This window comes from Cricetulus griseus, chromosome 7 (genome assembly GCF_003668045.3).
Source record: "Cricetulus griseus strain 17A/GY chromosome 7, alternate assembly CriGri-PICRH-1.0, whole genome shotgun sequence".
Classification (NCBI taxonomy): domain Eukaryota; kingdom Metazoa; phylum Chordata; class Mammalia; order Rodentia; family Cricetidae; genus Cricetulus; species Cricetulus griseus.
Window position 1 is genome coordinate 82,570,653 of NC_048600.1, and position 23,445 is coordinate 82,594,097.

At 43.4% G+C, this 23,445-nt stretch overlaps 1 protein-coding gene across 2 annotated transcripts in view; it reads left to right on the forward strand.

Moving 5' to 3' along the window:
* Positions 1-7,703: 7,703 nt before the first annotated feature.
* The window catches only part of Myh10 (myosin heavy chain 10), a 127,863-nt gene continuing 112,121 nt past the window's right edge, over positions 7,704-23,445 (forward strand). The window contains exons 1-2 of one of the 2 annotated variants that reach the window (XM_027427091.2): positions 7,704-7,726; positions 14,968-15,343. In XM_027427091.2, the coding sequence (XP_027282892.1) occupies positions 14,999-15,343 (345 nt within the window). In that variant the 5' untranslated portion in view covers positions 7,704-7,726; positions 14,968-14,998. Of the gene's footprint in view, positions 7,727-7,838; positions 7,994-14,967; positions 15,344-23,445 lie in introns of those variants that run through there. The other variant, XM_027427092.2, reaches the window with a different exon arrangement.

Here is a 23,445-nt window from a genome sequence, read left to right on the forward strand (position 1 = left end):
GGCCAAGCTTTCATAATTAATAAGTCTCCATGTGGTTATTTGGGAGCTGGCAGGTGGGGCAGAGAAAGACTCATCATACCCAAGCAAACAAAAGAACCCAGTCGTTGTTTTATAGTGCCTACAATACTGCACTATTGAGTTAAGAATTGAAAGGGGACTGAGGATATCGAAAGCCTGAGACACCTATGTTTTCACGACTGCCCTAAGATATTTAGCACCTGTAAACATCTGAAAAATTGCCTCCTGCTTCTGGTCCACATAAAAAGGAAGCAAAGAAACAAATTAGAAAAGGGAATATGAGAAGGCTGGAGAGCTGCCTCAGCAGTCAAGAATATCTGTTGCTCTTGTAGATAAATGGGGTTTGATTCTCAGTCCTCATGGTGGCTCACCATCATCCATAGCACTAGTTCCAGGGGATCAGATGTCCTCTTCTGGCCTCCTGGTACCAGGTATGTATATAGTGCACGGGTGGTGATTAACTTCATGGTTATTAAACCTGAAGCTACCACAGTGGTCTACCCAGTTGAATTTGTCTAAACACAACAAATTAAATAATATCACATACTAACTAACCACATTTAAAGTTTATACATCTCAATGAACTTCTATACACTTATAAATATCCATTCTGAAGCTGTGGAGCCTCTCACAATAAACTTTCCACTTTCACTATTGAAAACATCTTTGTGTACTTATCCACCAGCAAAAATGAAAGACCTCTGATAGCATTAGAACTTGAAATGATTTTTAATTGGTTATACATTGAGATGTTATATTTCTGATGTATTTGAATTTGGTAACATTAAGATTAAGATGAGTACAAATGATGCGGCTTTTTTTTTTTTTTTTTTTTTTTGACAGAGCTACTAAAGCTTTTAATTAGCTATGTGGCTCAAACTGGTGGCTCACCTTCTATATCTGCTGAGCTGGTCTTATGACAGGCTACAGGGATGTGCACAGATAGAAAAAAGCAAGTTATTGGGACTCATCATGAGTGTGTTTATGAAAGTGTAGGGCACAGGGCAGGATTGTTTTTAGTTCATGAAGCCATGAGGAGGAAGGGCATCAACCTAAAATGTATTATGCATTGTGCTGGGCACTATAAATACCCTCATGTGTGATGATAGGCATTTTAATGTCTTCACACAGTGCTTGGCACTTTAAATATCTCATGTAATCCTTGCAGCAGCAATCTCCTCAATCTGACCTTGTCTCTCCTGCCTGCTGGCTCCTCCCCCATCCAAATTCATGCCTCTTAGCTGCATGGTTTGCTACAGCAGACACTCAGCACTCCCATCCCAGCCTGCCTTTCATCTTCTACCGATGGCCAAATGATCCCGATAAAACACAAACTTCACTTTTGTGTTACTCCCCAAATTAAATTTCTCTCACAGTTCCCCATTGTCTTCTGCCATCTTATTCCACTTTGCAGTGCATAGATAAGATCTGACCCCCCTGCCTACAACCCTCCTGGGTTTTCTGTCCCCTGCCTTTTCTGAAAGAATGTCCCCTTCCTTCATCTGGTTAGCATTTTTCTCTTCAGTCTATGTCTTCAATATTACTTCCCCTGAATCACTTTCTCTGCCACTCTTCTGGGTTCCGTGTCTTTATCACTTGTCCTTGGATCCTGATGTGCTTCTGTGATACAGTGCTGTGATAGTTCATATTCTTCCTCAACTTGGTTGGACCCAGATACCTAGATCAGTAAAATACCCTTCTAGATGTGTCTGCCAGGTCATTTCCAGAGAAAATTGACATGTGGGTAAACCTAAGAGGAAAATACCCACCTTGGGATGGGCAGAATAGTCCAACAGACCAGTGGCCCAAATGGAGCAAAGATGGGAAGAATGGGTTAGTTAACATGTACGTTCTACTCTTCCCAATCTAGATTGTCTACTCCTGCTGAATCATCTGTGGACACCAGACTGTCCTTCAGCCTCTTAGTGTGAACTCACACTGTGACTCTCCAGAACTCCTTCAGGACTTTAGCCTCAGATGGGCACTGCATCAGTGGTCCTTCCTGCTCTGAGGCTTCCTTTTGCTGGATTCTCTAAGTATCCAGAATAAAGATGACTACCATTGGACTGTTCAGTCTCTAATAGTTTAAGCTAATAAAATAAATTGCCTCCCTTATAATCAGTTCTGTTCCTCTAAAGAACCCTAAATTTTGTGGAATATTTGTTTAACTATGCTAAGATGTGATGCATTTGTTTAACTATGTAAAGATGTGTTGTATTTGCTTATGTTGTGGAATATTTGTTTAACTATGTAAAAATGTGTTGAAGTTGTTTAATTATGTAAAGATGTATTGCTATTTTACCTTGCCTGCCTAAGGCACCTGATTGGTCTAATAAAAAACTGAATGCCCAATAGTGAGGGAGGAGGTATAGGCAGAACTTCAGGCAGGGAGAGTAAGTAGAAGGAGGAATTTAAGCTCAGAAAGAAAAAGAAAGAAAAGGAGACAACAAGAAGATGCCAGGGGTCACACAGACTTGGAGGAAGCAGGAAAGTAGGACATACGGGTATAGGTAAAAAGCCCTGAGGCAAAATGTAGATGAATAGAAACAAGTTAAATTAAGTGGGCCAAGCATAAGTCTCTGTGTCTTTAGGGAGCTGGTTGGTGGCCCAAAGAAAATTCCAACTACATTTAATATAGTAATGAGCGTACTATATTGTACACGTGCATCCTTTTCAGATTAAGGGCCTTTATGGGAACCTGCTTTTAAAAGCTATAGATCTCCCCGGGGGAGGAATAGTGCACACAATAAAATCTGCACATAATTTCAGAACTCTTTACAACCATGTAGGTTTCCTTGTACAAATTCAAGATAAAAAACAAACCTCTTCTAATATCGCTGTTTGCCAATATCTTTCATATTTTCCACTAGATTACAATCTCCTGGTCGGGGGTGGGGGGCATGTCTGTGTTATTACTGCCATCTCTTCAGTACTTGGCACAGGCCCTAGGCACAAAAGACAGTCAATGAGCATTTGTCATGGATGATCAAGTCTGCGTTTTCTTTCTTATTTATTTTTGAGTGTTGGGTGTTGACCCAGGGTCTCATGATCCTAAGGACGCTCTGAGGTCCACTCCCAGCCCCAGGTTTTATAAATTAAGTAAAATATGACTTAGCCAAATTCTACGTGATTGAGGAGAAATGTTGAATTATTGAGTTTCAAGAACTACTTCTGGGTTTTCTTAGAACCCCAGAGCTTAAGGAACCTAAGGAAATTCTGGAGGTTTCTTTCTTTGCTCCTTGGAGTTGTCTGTTTTGTCATTACTCTCTCTGTTTTAAAATCCTCTTTGAAGACTCACTGATGCTTTTACCATAGTCAGGTAATATTGGTTTTGGTAGACTGAGAAGTGAATATCAGAGCAGTGTGCGTCTCAAGTTCCCACCATTTCCACAAATGATGCTCATAGGATGGACTTGACTGTACTTCTTACAGACTCCTCATCCTCACCGGCCCCTAACTTCCTACTGCCTCCCTGTCATAACAGAAGCAACTCATCTCAAAAACACCCTTCTCATATCTCTGGGATGATTTGCCATGAATCCTCTGCCCTCCTGCAAAAAGTAACAAAGTGATGCCTATGAAGCCTGGGGTGTAGCTCAGTGGGAGAGTGCTATGGAACAATTTTTGTACTATGTAAATATGTATATTCTCAGTGTGAATAAAAAGCTGATTGGTCAACGACTAGGTAGGATTTTCAAGGCAGAGAGAATGCTGGGAAGAAGGAGAGGTGAGTCAGAGGAGTCGCCAACCAGACAGAAAGGGAGAAGGACATACAGAAAAGCTAAAAGCCATGTGCTGCCTCAGGGCAGCACATAGATTGATAGAAATGGGTTAATTTAAGTTGTAAGAGCTAGTTAGTAATAAACCTGAGCCATCAACTGAGCACTTATAATTAATATTAAGTCTCCTAATAGATATTTGGGAGTGGCTGTGGGGACACAGAGAAAGTTCACCTACAGAAGAGCACTTATTTTTAACATACCCAAGGTCCTCAGTTTGATCTCAAAACTGAAAAAGAAAACAACATCAAAACAAACACACTATAATAATGACCAGATAAATATATTCAATGAGTAAATCAGGTCACCAGTAAGAGACAGCAGGGAGGAGTGGTGACAATAACATCCCAAGGAATATGTGCTTTTTCTAAAAATGAGCAACAGCTAAGACACCAACAAATGACTTTTGGATTTCCAGATCTTTAAATTTTTATAGAAAAGCTAGAAATCTAGGTTTTTTGTGTGCCAGCTAGCTCCTTTTCATTTTTAAAAACAACTTTGAGGTATATTTACATATTTCTATAATTCTCAGTATACAATTTAATGGTTTGGGTTTTTTTTTTTTTGTACGTTTACCAAATTGTGCAAGTGGTACCATAAGTCAATTTTAGAGCATTTTCATTACCCCAGTTGGATCTCTTATGTTCATTTACTATAGAATCTTGTGTTGTCCCTCCTTCCTGACCCCAGAGGTCATCTCAGGCAAGTACCATATTACTTTCTGTCTCTAGCTTTGCCTTTTATGGGCATTCCATGCAGATGGGATGATTCAGTATGTGCTTTTGTGTCTGGCTTTTTTCAAGTGCGCATAAAGTTTTCAAGGTTCATTCATGCCGGTTACACCCATTGTTTATTACTTTTTATTGCCGAATGGTAATCTGTTGCATGGATCTACCACTTTTGTGTATCTCTTTATCAGTTGATGCTCACTTAGGTTGTTTCTATCCTCTGGCTATTATAAATGATGCTGGGGGAACATTTCTGTGTACATTTTTTGGATCTCCCCCAACCTCCCACTTTTTTATTTTTAAAAGATACTTAAGCATAGAATTGTGGGATTGGATGGTAAATTTATATTTAACTTCTTTCTTATTGTGGACAAAAGCATACAACACACTTATCTTTTAAAGAAAATGCTTATTTTCCGAAATGGCTGCAACATTTTACATTCCTTCCCTCGACGACTGCAAAGTTCCTGTTTCTCTGGGTCCTTGCCAGCATTTGCTATGCCCTTACTTTTTCTTTGTAGTCTAGTGGGTGTCATTTCATTACCCTTAACTTTTCCATTGTAGTCTTGTGGGCATGAAGTGGAGCTCATTGTGGTTTCGATTTATAGTTCCCTAATGACTAACAATGCTGGATAGCTCTTAATTTTCAAATGTTGGAATTCATTCATAAAAAAAAAAAAAAAGCTGTCTATCAGTTCTGAACACATGCAACAAAACAAGCTCACATGCTCCAACTGCCCCGAGGGAATGAGTTTGGACTTCTGACCTAGTCCCTGCCAAACAATGGTCTGTGAACTTTTGCTTTTAGAAGTAAAAGCAGTCTACGTCACCAGCTAAAATTACTACAGATAAAGACGAGGGTTTCCTCACTCTTTGTAATGAACTTGTACTACAGAATTTTCAACCTATTAATCCATAATGTCACATTATTTTTACTCAGTAAACCATCAATTCAACATTATTTGATAAATGGATCTTCCAAGTACATATTTATATCTTCTTTTAGAGATGAGGTAGTTTGTCAAAGACTGAGCTCTCAGTGTAGTGGCAGCAGAGTTGCATTCAGAGCCAGGTCTGATTCTAAGTCCTGTGTTTCCTTTGTGCTGGTGAAGGGTAGAGTGGGGGAAGCCTTTCTGGGATGGAGACTGGGGGCCTAGGTTTGAAAATAAGGGAGGAGGAAGCATAAAGGAAGATCCAGGGAACTTGGGAAGAAGGCTTGAGTGGTGAGTTGAAGCATGAATGGGCAGAAGATAGATTTGGAACCTGTTACTTTTTTAATTTCCCTCCTATCCAGACAGAGTTGTGGCACAGACATCTGTGGACATCTTAGTCTAATCATGCCAAATCTTGTTTGGGTCCAGAAGGAAAATGGGACCGGGCTTGATTAGTACTCAGATGGGAGATATCTGGCAGAGGAAACCACGAAGAGACTCCAGAGCTACAAATATACTTAGGGACAGTTTGTTATTGAGCACTCATCAAGACAGATGTCTTTGTAAGTTTTAATTCTGCCGAACCTCTTGTTCTCTTCTTCTGATGGTCCATTGAGCTTGTAAAATTATGAGGAAGTTTTGAAATGATGAGACCCACAGGTCTGACGGCTTTCCTGGGGGCAATTTGTGTGGCTGCTCTAAGCGTGGAATGCTGCTTTTAGAAATGACTTCACTGGGTGACAAAGCTTAGACTCAGCCCTTATAGATATGCAAGTCTTTATTCTAAATACTGAAACAGTGAGAAGAGGGCTACCAGTGACGTGTTTTGTACAGCTGATTTATGCTTCCTCTGTAGACTTCACAAGGACAGAATTCTTCATGTGGTGCCAAAGTCGCAAGCCACCTGGACAGGGGGCAGCCACACCAGCGGGGCAGGTGGGGGTGGAGACTGCACCAGGACAAAGGACAAAGAATTCTGACTTCCACTTGAAGGGCTCTGCATTCAGCTGCCTTGGAGCTTTCTTTGAATTCCACCAACCCTTTCTTATCATTTCCTGCCTTGTTTTTGATTTTTTTCCACTTAAAAAAAATCAGTCTAGAAGTTTCCCAGGCATTTACAAGATATCTATTAAAACAAACTCATATATTCAATACTAAATACTAAAATTCTTGGAGCATTGTTTTTTGAAATTTTTTTCTTTTTATAAGAACAAGTAATCCATTTTGCTCGTGTGATTTTTGACTTTATACATTTGTGCTAGTATAATCAAGAGTTGACTAGATTCTGCAGGCATTTCATTACATTTATTTTTACTTCAACTTTCCAGTTTCCTTATTTTTGAACCCACCCCCACCTAAGGTCCTCGGCATTTTCTAAGGCATTTGAACCACTAATTTCTTTGGCTCTAGGGGATACGACAACACCGCAGGAATCTGCAAACCCTACCCAGCTTCTCTTCTGTAAGGAACTGGAATGAATGAGTGAATGAATATATGAACTAATGAAGTCGCTTTCACGTCTCCTCTGCCAGACCCTTTGGCTTCTCATATTTTTGGAATCTCAGTCCAGCCTAAGAGGTTGAGCAACCAGGTTTTATCCGCTTGCAAACATCCAACTGTGGCGGGCCACGAGAGGATGGTGGATGGCGGGCGCCCGGAAAAAAGCATCAGTAGCGGGGACCCTGGTGGCCTCAGTGTCGAAGCGGACTGCGGCCGGGTCAGGACAGAGCTCTTGCGCATGGGCTGAGCCGCACCCCTCCCCCACTGCAGGTGAGCCGCACAGCAGCGGCTCCCACCCCCTGAAGCTCCAGGGTGACGTCAGGCCTTAGGACCGCGCTCCCGCCCCGCCCCTGCAGGCAGCTCCCGGGTCCCGCAATTCCTCTGTGGAAGCGGGTCTGGCTGCCGGACCCAGTGGCTGCGGCAAGCGGACGGGCCGCAGAACGCTCGAATGGGCTGCAGCCGCGTCCCGACGCTACAGCGAGACGTGATCAGAGGGAGACGGGGGCTTTTGCTGCAGCACACCTGCCCCACTGCCCTCCAGCCCGGGCTAGCGCAACGCGCACGCCCCAGCAGGGTCGGCGCCGCTGCCTCGCGGGATCGCCCGGCTCCCAGTTAGTCTCAGCTGTCCATCTCCCCCCCAGGCCAGCCAATCGCCCTCCACTGCCCCGGCCGCACCTCCCGGCGTCTTTGACGGGCATGAGGGTCAGCCTATGAGATTGAGAGTCTGTGGGCCTAGGTTGGGAGCGGGAGCCAATGAGCATCATTCCAGGTGGGTGGAGGGAGCCGGACTTGGGAAGGTAGCTTCGTTCGGGTTGCTAACGTCTTTCCTGGGAGATGGGCGCGCAAACCGACCAGTGGGTCTGGGGGCGGCGGTGATGGGCGTGGAGCTGGCCCAATGAGGGTGGGAGTGGGTGGGGCAGGCGCGAGCGGCAGTGCTAAAGGAGCCCGGCGGAGGCAGCGGTGGGTTTGGAACTAAGACGCTGGATCTGTGGTCGCTGCTGGGGACGTGCGCTGGCGCCACCATCTTCGGCTGAAGGTGAGAGGTGCGGTTGCCTGGGTCCGAGTGCGGTGTCCCCGGGAGCGGGGACGGTTGGGCGACCCGGAGGAGAAGAACCCGGGCTGGGGGACCGGGCGACTGTGGAGCACAGAGACGGAGCGCTGGGAAAGGCAGACTGGGCTGTGGAGAGCGGACCTTGTGGAGGTGACGGGACCCCAGTGTATGGAGATGGAGAGACCCCCCCGGAGGGATAGGCAGTGAGGTCCCTGAGAGTGAGACCCCTGCAGAGATCAGGGCTGGGTGTGCGTGGGGACGATCCTTGGAGGGGATGAGGATGGAGATCTGAGGGTGGGAATGTGGAGACCAACTCCCGGTTGCATTGGAGCCCTGGAAGCGTGGGGTTGGGAGGTGAGTGCCCTCATCCGAGGCCGGAGGCTCTCGGCGTGTCTGTCCTCTTAGGAAAGGACTGGGTCCTGGGATGTGATCTCGGTGCTAGGGGCGCGGGAAGGAAGGGACCTTGGGTGGGTTGCATGGTGGGTTAGGCCGAGTAGGGCTTTCCCAGGCGCGACTGAGGGGTTCTCCGAGGACTCAGAAGGCGGACCCTGTATCTGTGAGGTTTAGGGACCGGTGGGATGAAGCTCTGCGTGGTCTGGGGAGCGTGCGGCGGGCGAGGGGCTCCCGAGCTGGGCGAGGGGAAGGAGGGCGGGAGTTAAACGGCATGCCACGCTTGCTGGGGACCATGGGGAACCGGGAGGTGGATGCCGGGCGAGGCCTGGGCGGTTGGGGGGAACGAGGCGGGAAATGTGGCCCGGGAGCGTTGTAGCGGAGCGGCCGCGGGGTTGGTTGGGGGGGGGGAGGGTCAGCCCTCGCTTCTGGATCGCTTTATTGTGTAAGTGATCTGGAAATGGCTCGCCGGAGAATCTCTCTCTGGCCTTCTGCAGTTGGGGGGGGGGGCACACCCTGATCCCATAGAATTGAAGTGGAATTGGGTCGGAGGGAAGTTGGAGCTGTGGAGTCCGTGGCATTGGCGGGGCTTTGTGGGCCTGTGGTGGGCGGATGCGGCCCAGGGACCCGAGAGGCCCCCACTCGGGCCTGCCTAGGAAGTGGGGCCTTAGGGAAGAGGTGGCCACTCGGCGGGTCTGACCCGAGCTGGTGAGGTTTGGGTAACCGGGTGTCTACCTACGACCGTTATCTCTTGTTTCTTGGGGCCTCTGCAGCTCTCTTCAAGATCACTGCGGTGGATGGAAGGGGGTGGGGTGGGTTGGGGTGGGGTAGGGAAAAGCAGGCGGGGTAGATCCAGACTGCGGATGGAACAAAGACTGCTGTTTTTGCTGAATAAAATAATACTAAATGTAATACTTTGGCTATGCTGAGATTTTGTTTTTGTTTTTTTAAACATTGGAACTAATGATGCTTTGGATTAGGTTTAATTATTCCTGATAGTATCCGACTCTGGAAAACTTTATAATCTGTTCATTGTTTCATCCCCTTCATCAGTCTGCCTCTATTTTAACTATTCTTGTAGCCTCGTGCTTTTGATGTTTAAGTATGTCCTGTCTGTCTCCGGTTCTGAAAAGTAGCCATTTTATGTATCTCCTTACTTCTGCATCTTAAATTCCGTTCTCCCCATCCTTATCGGCAGAAAGCATATGGTGCAATTGTGTGATATACCAGAAGCTTTTGCAGCAAAAGGATGTGACCTGTGAGTGCTTGGCTATGTATTTGGGCTCCTTAGGGAAATCATTACAATGAAGAGACTGGATAGAGAGCGAGATGGAGGAAAATTTGAAGGGCGCCGTTGTAGGGTGAATGACCATATGCTTCAGCGTTTGATGTACATTGTTAGCACATATGGGGAATTAAAATCCCTGGTTTAAAGATTCAAGTTTTGGAAGTATTTCATTATTTGGGAGCTAGTGCAGGGCTTCATAGCAGGTCTTACCTTTGTGCCTGTGATTGCTTAGATAAGTGGAATTTTGATAAATTAAGAGATTCGTGCAGCCGTGTAATGCCAGTGACCTCGATAGTAGACAGCATTACACAGATTGGGGCAGTTCTTATTTACTTCATCTGTTCCAGAAGCATCTTCTGGGGTGACTAGCTGGCATTATTTTACTTGTTCTTGTGTATTCAGTCTGATCATAAAATTGAATTGTTTTCCTCTGCCCACGACTACCTTGGGTGTTGGGAGGCTGTTGAGAATTTTTGCTAGGTGGCATTTCACTGGAAGTAAAAAATGAGCTGGGTGGATGCCCCAGGTTTTGGTTGTCTACAACCAATGCAAGGGATAGGAACTTTGACTCTGTAGGAGGCAAATTTATATATACACTGATAAACGATTTCATTATAGTTAGATAGTTACTTCAGGTGTCAGAGAATACCTTCAAATTCTCTCCATGCCTGTCTACTCCAGAGATTCCTTTTTATTCCCCCCTTTTCTTAAATGTAGGCATTTTCCTTCCAAATGTAAAGTCTATGCCAGATTGTGCTAATGTGCTCATCGATTGAACCTATAATCTTTAACCCATTATTAGTAGACAGGACTTTTTAATTGTGGTAACAAGTAATATGGATGCTAAATGTCCTTCAAAATTTATTCCCTGTCCACTTGACTTTGATCACTGTAGCCTGGTCTCTGGACTTAAGACTTCCTCTGCTACTTGTGACCTCTGCTGTGTGACCTTGGGCCTCTTACTTACTTGTCTGTTCTCAGCATTCTTTGGATTCTTCATTTGTAAAATGGAGTTATTAATGGAAGCTACCTTGTGCCCCTTTTGTGAGGGTTAAGGCCTTGATATGTGTAATTCATTAGAATAGTGTCTGGATGTAATTAGGGATGCATAAGAAGGTTATTTGTTTTGAAAATTGTGATATTAGCCTTTCAGCAAGGCAAAATATTTGCAAGTTGTACATGTTAAATACCAGTTTAAAATCAGATATAATACCAAATGTGCAATGTAGTACAAAAATGCAATATACTTGGCAAGCACAAGTGAAAAGTTAAACTAACTGAAGCATCTTTACTGGTCTCACAGACCCTATGAATTAAACAGCCCTGGGAGCACCTACCTGCCGAGTAAGCCTTGTAAGTTAGGTAGGTCGAGGAGACTGCCAGAAGGGCAGCGAGGAGGCTGAGGAGAAGGAAGGATTGAATTGCTAGATTGACCTGAAAAGAAAGTGTGAAAGGGTAGCATTTGGGTCAGGAGGGAAGGTTTTTGGTTGTGGGAGGCTGAAGTGAACTTTAAAGACAGGGGCCATTTATGTACGGTAGATCTGGGTTCTCTGTTATGTACCAGGGACCAGGCTAACTGGCCAACACCAGCCAGGGACAGGTAACCATCCACACGGGGTTTAATAGAAAAGTCTGGACATGTTAAAAATAAAAATAATTTGTAATCTACTGCTCAACTAAAGACTCAAAGAATTGACTTCATTTAAAAAAAAATAAATGAGGTTGGGCATGGTGGTGCATAGTGTAATCCTAGAACTTGAGAGGTGGAGGCAGAAACTTTAGGAGTTCAAAACCAGCTTCATCTACACACTGACTTCTAAGGCTGGGGCTTTTGAGCCTGGGGCTCAAAACCAAAGAGGTGTGTGTATGTTATCTTTTCCCCAGAAAGCTAGAGGCATGTGGTGATTGCAATTTCATTATCCACCAGGTTTTTTTTTTTTACATTAAATTAGTATTTCTACATCTTAAACATGTGCCAATAAATTTTTAATGTCCACATTTGATAAAGTAACAAAAAAATTACACAATTTACTTTTTCTAGACCTGCTATAGAAATGACTTGCTAAGTTTTTCCAGATTTAAAATGGTCTCTACATGTTCAGTAAATTAATGTATGCAGACTTACAGACAGCAGGATACTTTTCAAAATGCCATATATGCAGTTTGGCCAACTAAGAATAAGATAAATTGATTTTGTTGTAATTGAATTTTTTCACTTTTATTAGAGTCTGTACCTCCAAAATGTGGCCTATTATTTGCCCTCAAATTCACATTCTTCTGAGGTGACCCCTGCATTCTTACCACTGTGCAGTCTAAACTGGAAAGACAGCTAAGCCCAAACCTCACCATACTTCTGTATTGCCCTCTCTCCCGTATTTGCTTTAGATGCAAATGTGGGTTTAAGTTATAAAATAGGATAGCAACTCTATTTGTAGATGGGAGAGAGAACTGTGTAAGAGTGGTTGTCAAAAGGGATCCAGGTCCAATAGCACTATCACCAGCTGATAGAAATACACAGTCTTCGGCTAGAGAGATGGCTTAGCAGTTAAGAGGACTTGTTTTTGCAGAGGACCTGGGTTCCATTTCTAGCACCATACTGTGGCTCACAACCATCTACTAACTCTAGTTCCAAGGGATTTGACACCTTCTTCTGGCCTCCACGGGTGTGCAGGCAAAACACTCTCTCTCTCTCTCTCTCTCTCTCTCTCTCTCTCTCTCTCTCTCTCTCAATGGGGTAGCTAAGTATAGTGACACATACCTTTAATCCCAGCACTCAGAAGGCAGAACAGGTGGATCTCTGTAAATTCAAGGCTAGCCTGGTCTATGGAGTGAGTTCCAGGATAGCCAGGTCTACATAGTGAGACCCTGTCTCAAAAACAAACAACCCCCCCAAAAAAAAACAGTTAAAGAATAAGGTGGGGGGGTGGGGGTTGGAATACAGAATTTAAGCGTCACCCCAGACTTACCGAGTAAGAAGCTCTGGGGATGGTGTCCAGCAAGCCGTATGTTAATAATCCTTCCTATACTGTCAATGCATGCTGCAGTGTGAGACCCACTGCTTCAGAGCATGGTGTAACAGATACTTTCTGGAGAATCACAGCTCTTTGGCTGTTAGAACCTCTTTTTAGGGGTTAGAGAGCTAGCATCTGTGCTCACTGTCAGCAGTTAATCTTTCAGGGTCTAGATAGCCCTTTGAGAATTTGAAGCTATGGGTGGTTGGTCTCCTTAGAATAATGCACACATTATGTGTACTGCGTGGTTTATACCATTTCAAGGAGCTCATGGAGCTTGAGGTTTATTTATAGACTCAAGGTTAATGACCTATTTACAACTTTGGATGACTTCATAATGTTTTCCATTCAACCTACAAAGGATGACTTATTGATCTTCTCACCTACCAAGAGCCCCTCATATTTCTGGCGAGCTGGGTTAAGGGGAGAAGTCAGAGATCTGATAAGAGTAAAAGTCAGTACTTGGTTTCTTGGGTTGATTTGGATGAAGTCTTAGAAACTTCCTGTGAAGTTTGTAATACCTTGGACTTTGGAGTAATAGCAAGAAATGTTTGATTCTAGAAAGATGCTGTCAGGAAGGAATAACAGGTGACATCAGAAGGCTAATTCCCAACTATAGGAGAGCTGCCTCACCCTAACATGCCCAGAGATTTGCTTAGCTCCTTATGCACCAGTAGTCATTGAGCACTAAACAAACCAATTGTATTTTGAGCTCTGACTGTTGTAACAGTCACAGAACAGACCTTTCCTCAATGTGGCTTAAGTTACTAATGATTCATTTCTTATGTACTGGTTAGATCCTTTTCTGTAATATTAGGTTTGCTTTGGGGCCACACACTGTTAATGGAAGATATGGTGTGTTATTAAGACTTTCCCTCTAGGGATACAGCACACATGTCTCCTTACCCCAGACAGGGAGCCTACTACAGACCAAAGTACAGATACCACTAAAGTTCAACTTGGTGAACCAATGAGTTTTGTTACAGTTACTTACAGGACTGGGTGAGGGCTTACTGGAGTAGAAATGACTCAAAGACAGCTGCATCTCCAAAGCCCACCCTACCATGGGTGACAGCTCACAAAGCTGGGTACCTGGAACACACTGCACAGCTTGCAGGCAGCTGCACAGGTTGGAGAGTGTGTGCTTTCCAGGTGCCTCAGTTGGTGTAACCCTCTTCCAGGTAGTTCAGCCGGTTTCTGCTTCTTCTAGACATCTGGTCTGCTCTCAGAGTCTTCTTTGCTTCTCAGCTTGTGAGAGAGTCTTCTTTATAGCTTGGCTCTGCTCTTCTGAGAGGGGCTCTCTGCTTTTATTGCTTACTCTGGCAGGGAGGGGCCTAGTGAATCTACTTAGTTTCAGGGATTTCCTGAAGCTATGTTGAGTTGTTTACCTTCCTGCTTAAGGAACTTCATGAAGGATGGAATGTTTTAAACTCAGAGGGAACTGTTATACATGGACACTGGTGGGAGGTGAGGGTAGTGGAAGGTGGCGATGCCAAAGTGAGAACAGTTGATGGATAGAGATGGAGAACTGAATAGGTGTCACCACATTCTTGAAAGGCTTGGTTGAAGCCAAGTTGTAATTGTCTTCTGTGGTTCCCATGTAACAGATTAAAGGGCCATTGTGAGGCTATAGGGGGATTGCCTTGAGTCTTGTCTGAAGGTGAACTGGAAGACATTATTTAACTCTAATTGATATAGTCTTCACTTGTGTGTGTCTGTCTCTCTCCTCCTGTTTCTGTACTCTGGGGATGGAACCTAGGGGCCTTGTACATGCCAGTCAAATTCTCCACCATTGAGCTATTCCCTGGACCTGATTCCTTACTCTCTGGCAGTCATAGTGTTTTTGTAGCTATGGCCTGTGGTCACTCACAATAATTCCAGTACTACTCCATGGGCCTTTTATTATGTGTGTTTGTTTTATTTTTCTTCTTTGGCCTTTCCCTTCATAACTCCTTACTTAATTTGCGGTGAGGGTGAAAGAGGAGATAGCAAGGAAAAAAGGTCACACTGAAACCTTGTTGTTTGCCTCTGCCTTTGGTAACTGAGGGCAGATCTTGGATGGTCATTAGACAACCAGAGTCATGATTAGTGGTTACCCCTGAAGTTTACCTTGGAAAATGGGGTAGTGTAGCTGTGGGGAGGGAGGGATACTTGGCTCTTTAACTGTATGTTTTATGTTTATCCAGGGTTTTGCTTTAAGCTTCTTAGAAAGTCAAACTTGTAAATTATTTTGTATTTCATAAGCATCTAATTTTGCCCTTCTCTTCTAGAGGCAATTACTTTTGGATCCTTCTGTTTACAATGGCCCAGAGAACTGGACTGGAGGATCCCGAGAGGTATCTCTTTGTGGACAGGGCTGTCATCTACAACCCTGCCACTCAGGCTGATTGGACAGCTAAAAAGCTGGTATGGATCCCATCAGAACGCCATGGTTTTGAGGCAGCTAGTATCAAAGAAGAACGGGGCGATGAAGTTATGGTGGAGCTGGCAGAGAATGGAAAGAAAGCAATGGTCAACAAAGATGACATTCAGAAGATGAACCCACCGAAGTTCTCCAAGGTGGAGGACATGGCGGAGTTGACATGCTTGAACGAAGCGTCTGTTTTACATAATCTGAAGGATCGCTACTATTCAGGACTTATCTACGTGAGTAGTTCTTCTCAATAGCCCTGGGAGGGTAACCTGGGGAGGTGTACAATCTACATTATACACACTGCTGTAGCAGTGGGAATAGGGGTTCCCACACCCTTTCAACATTATGTTTCTGTTAAAGATGGGAAGATTTTTGCTTAGACAGTTCCTGCTCTTCTTCAGATTTTAACAATGCTACATTTAAGTGATTCAGTCGGCGATTAGATGTGATGAAATGGTGTTTGAAAACTTTGCAAGTGCTGCGCTAGAGGATAACATGTGAAGGGAGTATGTGGCAAAAAGGCCAGGGAATTTAACGATCATTGAGAGTTGATTTACAGGAGGATGGAGACAACAAAGAGTAGAAGGACAAGGAGCCTGGCCTCAGAGGTCTCGGTGGAGAGCAAGGACAGCTTCATTTGGATGAAGGGGAGTAGGAAGGAAGAATGTTGAGGTTTTTCAGAGGAAACAATTGGGGATAAGATTGAGGCTGTGGTTGTCCTGTGGTTGGCATTTATGTTGCCATCACTGATCATGTCTTTGTATAGAAGTTACTGAAAATAACTTAGGGTAAGGCAGAGGAAGAATGCTAGATACTGCAGAGTCTAGAATGGGCTGGGTGTCATGGTTCACATGCATGATTCCAGCACTTGGGCAAGGGTGAGGGGTGGGCAGGAGGATTTCCATGAGTTAGAGGCCAGCCTTGGCTAAAGAGTAAGATCATGTTTCAGAAAGTAGCAAGGGCTGGAGAGTACTCTTCACTCAAGGGTGAAGATACTGGTGGCCTTTCCAGAAGGTTTGATTCCCAGCACCCACATCAGTTCACAACCAGCTGTAACTCCAGTTTCAGGGGATCTGCTGCCCTCTTATGGTTTCCTTGGCCCCAAGACATAAAAGTGGTACAAATCTAGAATGAGAAAATTGGTTTGAGGAAACGACAGGCAGGTGACAGTGACTGAAGGTGGAATGGTGGCATGGATGAAACTAGCATCAATTTAGAAGGGAGAGACACAGAAAAGTTGATAGCAATGGCCTGAAATCGGGAAAAGGTGGTTGGATTTTATATGCAAAAATAAGTTAGTTGACGCTCACAAGTAATTCAAAACTCAGTCAGTGGGAACCTGTTCATTTATGTAATATTACCAAGTACATGTGTTGTGTAGGTGCAACGCAGTGAGTGCCCTGTATTTATGAGGTGTCCCTATAAGGAAATGAAACAGGGTTTAAATTAGGCTAGAAGCAGAATGGGTACCCCAGTGGGTCAGTGAAGGACTCTTTGGCAGGGTAGCATTGGGAGTGGAGTCTGCTGATAAAGGGAACCAGCAGAGGAGAGGATGGCAAATGAGTAGTTTTTGAGCCCTCTCTATCTCCTCTTCATTTTTCTGTCTGTGAGGTGGGATACACAGAGAGAGGGGAAGGGAGGAAGGAAGAGAGACAGAGAAGGGAAACTGGGACTGGCATGGGCTTTTGAAACCTCCAACAAGGGCACGCATTCTAATCCTTCCCAAACTGTTCTATTCCTTGGTGACTAAGCATTCAAATATATGAATGCATGGGGCCGTTCTCCTCCAACCCACAATGATCAAGGGCTGTGGTTTTCATACCACTAAAGAGAGACTGAAGGTATCTCAAGATGTTGTAGTCAGATGCCAATGTGGACTTTGAACATTAGAGGGCACCTCAGTTTTGAATTGAAGCCTGGTGCAGTGACTTAGGCAGGACTGGAAAGGAGAGAAGCACAACCAAGATGTACTGGAGGGTCTGGGAAGATTTCTTCTCACGTAGAGTACGGCTCACACAAGCATGAGAACCTAAGTTTGATTCCAGAACCCACAGAAAAGCTCAGGACAATGGCACAAGCTCATAGTCCTAGTGCTGGGGAGGTGGAGACAGAGCATCTCTAGAGCTTGCTGGGCACCCATCTAAGCCTAATTGATGAGACATAAATCCCAGTGAAAGATCCTGTCTCCAAAAATAAGCACAGCTGGGTGATGGTAGTTCATGCTTTTAATCCCAGCACTTGGGGGTGGGAGAGGCAGAGGCAGGAGAATCTCTGCGAGTTAGAGGATAGCCTGGTCTACAGAGAGAAACCTCTTCCTGAAAAACATCATCAACAAAAATAAGTACCATTGTCTTGAGGAACAACACATTAGGCTGACCTATAACCCACACACACACACACACACACACACACACACACACACACACACACACACACACACACACACGATAAAGGGCATCAGCTTGGAGAGGAGCCAGGCTGTGTTTGTAGAAGGCTTTACCTTAGTTCCATTAGTGGACACTATAGATATTTGCAAGGAGGAGAGAGAAAGGAGATGGAAGGGGAGAGATATTGCATTGGTACAAGGGAAAGAACAAAGGGAGAAAACAACTGAGGAGGTGACATAGTGGATAAAGTGCTTGGTGTGTCCTCAGCAGTCACATGAAAAGCTGGATGTGGCAGTCCATGCCTCAGGGCTCAGCATCAAAGGCAGAGCCAGGAGGATGGGGGGCGGCCAGTCAGGGAGCAGGTTCCATGTGAGAGCAGGCAAATGTCCATACACATAAATAGAATAAATAACTCTAAAAATTAAAATTGAGAACAATAGAGGATGCCTGGTGCCATCCTCTGGTCTTCACACTTGCACACAAGTGCATATACATTCACGAAATTTGTCAACATCCCTCATGATAGTTCAAAGTCTTTGCAGCTGGTGTGTGTGTGTGTGTGTGTGTGTGTGTGTGTGTGTGTGTGTCTGTCTGTCTGTCTGTGTCTGTCTGTCTGTCTGTCTGTCTGTCTGTGTGTATTTCCTCTAACCTAAGTGAATTTCTGAGTTTCTTCAAATCATGATTCTAGGTCTGTACAGAAGGGCAATTTAAGTTTTTTCTTGAAGTGTTAAGTTCACAGCAGGGTTTAGAGAAGATGGAGAAAGGTTCCCACCCAAAATTCTTCTTGGAGCAGTTGCCACTGGGGCTGGGAGAGCTGCTGCCACTGCACTTGCTATGCTTGCTTGGAATTAACTGGGTGGTTGAAACTGTCAGTTGAAGTGCCATGATAGAGAAAGATAGGCTGTGCTTTGGCCATGTGGTGTGGGAAAGATAAAACAGCTTCCTCCAGACAGGCTTGACTGCAAGTAGGCTGTGTGTTCTTTTCTTTGGACTTACTCTCCCTGAAGCCAAATTCTCAGATCACTAATTTTCATCTTCCCTCCTACAAAACCCACAGAAAACTGTCAAGATCTCTTCAGTACTGCTTCCATCACCTCACAGATTTGAGACACCAAGTCTCCTTACTCACTCTTAAGTATTTTCTAATTCCCCCACCCCTTGGTTTGGTTTGCTTGCTTTGTTTCTGGTATTTTTGAGACAGATCTCCTTGGGTAGGTAGCCCTTTGCTGGTCTGGAGCTTGTTACATAGATAAGGCTGGTGTCAAATTTGCAGCAATTCTCCTGCCTCTGCTTCCTGAGTGATTGGACTACAGGCTGGGGTTGTTGGTGTTTTGTTTGTTTTTTGTTTTCCCCATTTTTTATTTGTGTGTGTGTTATATGTACATGTTCATGTATGTGTGCATGCACATGTGTGACTGAAGGCTAGATAGAGGTCAACATTAGGTATCTTTCTCAATCACTTTTCACCTTATTTTAAAAAAATATTTATTTTTATTTTACATGTGTGAGAGTTTTGTTTGCATGTATATACGTGTGCTCTGTGCATGCCTGCCTATTTGCCTGTGGAGGCCAGAAGAGAGTTGGAGTTATATAGTTGGTTGTGAGCTGATGTGCGGGTGCTGGGAACCGAACCCAGATCCTTTGCAAGAGCACTAAGTGCTCTTAACCATTGAGCCATCTTTCCAGCTCCCATTTACCTTATTCTTTGAGACAGGTCTCTCACTAAGCCTGGAGCCCATCAATTTGGCCAGAATGGCTAGTCAGTAACCTCCAGGGATCTTCTGTCTCCAGCCCTGGGATTTTGGCTATGCATCCTACTATACCTAACTTTTTTTAATGAGTGTGTTAGGGGTCTGAACTCATGCTTCTATGGCAAGCTCTTTAACAACTGAACTGTCCCTCAGCCCGTTTTTTGGCGTTTGAAGGCAGGGCAGGGTTTTTTGTTGACTAGGTTATCCTCAAACTCATTGTGTAACGAAAGCAAGTGTAGAACTCCTGCTCCTCCTGCTCCACCTCCCAGGTCCTGGATTAGAGGTGTGTACCACCATGCTTAGTTTCAAGTGTGATTCTTAGTTATCTTTTTGCTGTTGAGTTTTAAAAGTAATCATAAAACAAAGATAATGTCAGTCTTTGTTTTTGTTTTTGTTTATTTATTTGATTGTTTTGAGATGGGCTCTCACCATGTAGTTCTGTCTGTCCTAGAACTCACTATGTAGACCAGGCTGGCCTCGAACTCAGAGAGATCTCCCTGCCTCTACCTCCCGAGCACTGGAATTAAAGGCATGCGCCACCATGACTAGCTAGATCCTTATTTTTATTAAAAATGCTTTTCTGTAAATATACTCTTAGTTTGGGGAGTGTTCTTTATGTTTGTAAAGATTGTAGTCTTTTACTGTTTGGTGTACTGGTCTATATGTGGCCACTAGATCAGGCTTTTAATTGTACTGTTTAAACTTTTATAGTCAGTCAGTAAATGCTTGCCACACCAGTATGAGGACCTGAGTTCAGCCTCCAGGACCCACATAAAACAGCCAGGCATAGTGGCACATAAGAGACCAGGTCTCAAACAAAACAAAACAAAACCATGTGTCAGTTATGAGAGAAATGTGTTAAAATCTCCCAGTGTGTTTTTCAACTTATAATATGTACCTGGTTTTATGTTTTCATGTAAATGAGTCTCATGCAGTGTCTGTGGTTTTTGTTTGCGTGGCATTACATTTTATAGATGGAGCCACACTGTTCTGTGTTGATGTATTTCAGTAGTTTTCATAGTGTGGTCAGTGAGATTTCCTTAAACCCTTTCCAGGAAAACTGAGAGGTCAAAACCACTTTCATAATCATTCTGTCATTTTTCCTTCCCCATTGATGTCTATATGGTCCAAGGGCAGCAATGACTAAAGCTCATGACACCTTCTCATGGGTAAAGGTAGTGACTGCAGGCTGCGTTCACAGTGCTTTTTCCCTTCACTGAGCTTTGTGGGTAGTTTTACCTGAGAATGTCCTTGTCAGAGCAGGAAAAATGATTAATTTTATTGTATCTCAACCCTTGAGAATACATCTTTTTAATATCATCCTGGGTGAAGCGCCGAGTGTGCATTAGTGCTTCTGCTGTGTGGGGACATGTGAGGCTGCCCGACCAGCAGCATGCGTGTTGTAATCGGAATTATAAGCTACACTTGCTACTTTGTCATGGCCTTCATTTTTTATGTGATAGGAGGATTGAGAGGTAAATTGTGGTTGCTTACGAAGGGGTACTTGGCAGACATTTTCTTAAAAATAAAGTGAAGCTGTTACTTGAAAGAAAAAAAAAAGCTGATGGTATTTTGTTGTAGTAGAATTTGAGGGCTTTGTAATGGTTCTTGTTTTGTTGAGACAGTTTCCTCTTTTCCAATCAAGTATCTGTGAGTCTGATTTCCTTCATGTGATCGGGCAACACAGCATAATCACAGTAGATTAAATACAGACACAGATATGTAATGGGGATTGGTCCGAAGTCAGGATCCCCCTGCCTCGACCTCCTTACTGTTGGGATTACAGTCATGTGCCACCACATCTGGTGGTTAAAATTTGATTATCTTTGTGAACATTAGGTTTGGAGGAAATGTCTGTATCTATCACTGTGAACCTAACAGCTTGTCCAGACTTAAAAATCACTCTATGTGATAATAATGAAATACATACGTGTATGTATACATATACATGTATGTATGTATGTATGTATGTGTATATATATATATATATATATATATATATACATATATATATATATACACCACATATATACACATACACATATGCACTTTGTATGTGTGTTATAATTATTAATGCAGTACTGGAGATTAAACACGGCCTTGTGCATGCTAGGCAAGTATTCTACCACTGAGAATTTTCCCCTCTCCCTCCTCACTAATTTTTTTTCCTGTCACATAGTGAAATGATATATAATAAAAAACTTGGATGATTGAACAAGTAATATTTTTCTAAATGAGGTCTGTGTGATATTATAAAATTATGCATGGTAAAGTTTCGACATTATGATAAAATATAATAGTCTAAGTTCTCTGCTAGGAATACAGATATGGTCAGGCGGTGGTGGCGCACTCCTTTAGTCCCAGCACCTGTGAGGCAGAGACAATCGGATCTCTGTGAGTTCGAGACCTGCTGGTCTACATAGTGAGTTCCAGGACAGACAGAGCTACATGGTGAGAGCCCATCTCAAAACAAACAAATAAATAAACACAAAAATGTGGACTGATAATACCTTTGTTTTATGATTACTTTTAAAAATCGACAGCAAAAAGATAACTAAGACTCGCACTTGAAACTAAGCGTAGTGATGCACACCTGTATCCTGGGACCTGGGAGGTGGAGCAGCCTCCAAAGCCACAGAGAAACCCTGTCTCAACACCCCCCCCATCCAAAAAAAAAAAAAAAAGAATACAGATATGACATTGCTTTTTTTTAAGACGGGTCTCACTATGTAGCCCTAACTGTCCTTGAACTCACAGAGATCTGCCTGCCCCTGCCTCCCAAATCCTGGGGTTAAAGGTATGCAGCACCTAACAATTGCCATTTGCTCAGCTGATAGTTTCAAAGGAATAGCCTCAATTATCTAAAAAGGTTGTTAGAGGGGTTAGGGTTTTAGCTCATTAGTAGAGTACTTTCCTAGCAAGCACAGGTCCTGGGTTCTGGACCCAGCACTGGAAAATATTAAAAAACGAAAACTAGGGCCAGAAAAATGACTTAATCAGTGTAAGGCACTTGTTATTCAAGCCTGGCAACATGAGTTTGATCCCCAGAATTCTTGTCAGGGTGGAAGGAGAGAATTGGCACCACGGAGTTGTCCTTTGACCTTCAAGAAAGCAGTGTGGCGCACATAACACACATCATGCACACAATAATAATAAAGAAAAAATGAAAAGGAGGTTAAATTATTCCTCTTTGCTGGCCAAGTATATGTGCAAGTCTGATTTTCTTCATTTGTTTCAGCAAAACAACAAATCACAGGAGATTAAATACAGAGTTAGATGTGAAACTGAGCTGTGTTGTGAAGCCATACAATTAAAACTATAAAAATATTGAAAATGTGTCCATCTCATTTTGTTTTGGAAAACAAAAAGTTGGTTTTTTTTGTTTTTTTGTTTTTGTTTTTAATAAGAAATGTTATTTACACCTGGCAGTGGTGGCTCACGCCTTTGATCCCCAGCACTGGGGAGGCAGAATCGGGTAGATCTCTGTGAGTTTGAGGCCAGCTTGGTCTCCAAAGTGAGTTCCAGGACAGCCAGGGCTGTTACACAGAGAAACCCTGTCTCGAAAAAACCAAATAAAAGAAATGTTATTTACACTAACATATGATATCTTTATTGTTTTAAATGTACATATAAAAAACTGAGTGCATACTCTATACATATACTTAACATACATACATATAGAGTACATAGAATATATAGCATGTCTAATAATGCATCCTATATTAATTAATAATTTCTAAGTGTAAAAAGGCTCTGAAATAAAAAGTTTGAGTAGTTCATATAATTACTGGAAGTAGTATTCCATTGTAAGTGCTTTTGTTTGTTTGTTTTTTGCTTTTGAGACAAGATGTCACTATGTAGCTCAGACTGGGCTCAAATTCATGACACCTCCAGCTTTAACCTCCCAAGATTATACCCACATGAACCTCCACAGCCAGTTTTCTAATGCTATAAGATTTTTGACCTGCCATATTTATCTACTGAACTGTTTTTCTATATTCCCTTTTCTAGTGTGGTACTAGCATGAACTTTAATGACTGCTTTAATAATTGGCCTTGCTTGTGTGCCTCACTGTACATGGAGTGGAGAATTCCTGGGTGATAGGATATGCAAATCTATTACTCATGTAGGTAATGCCTTGTTTATTCAGAGTTCCAGGCTGGTCCTTAGAGAATCTAATCTGTAGAAGGCTAACAG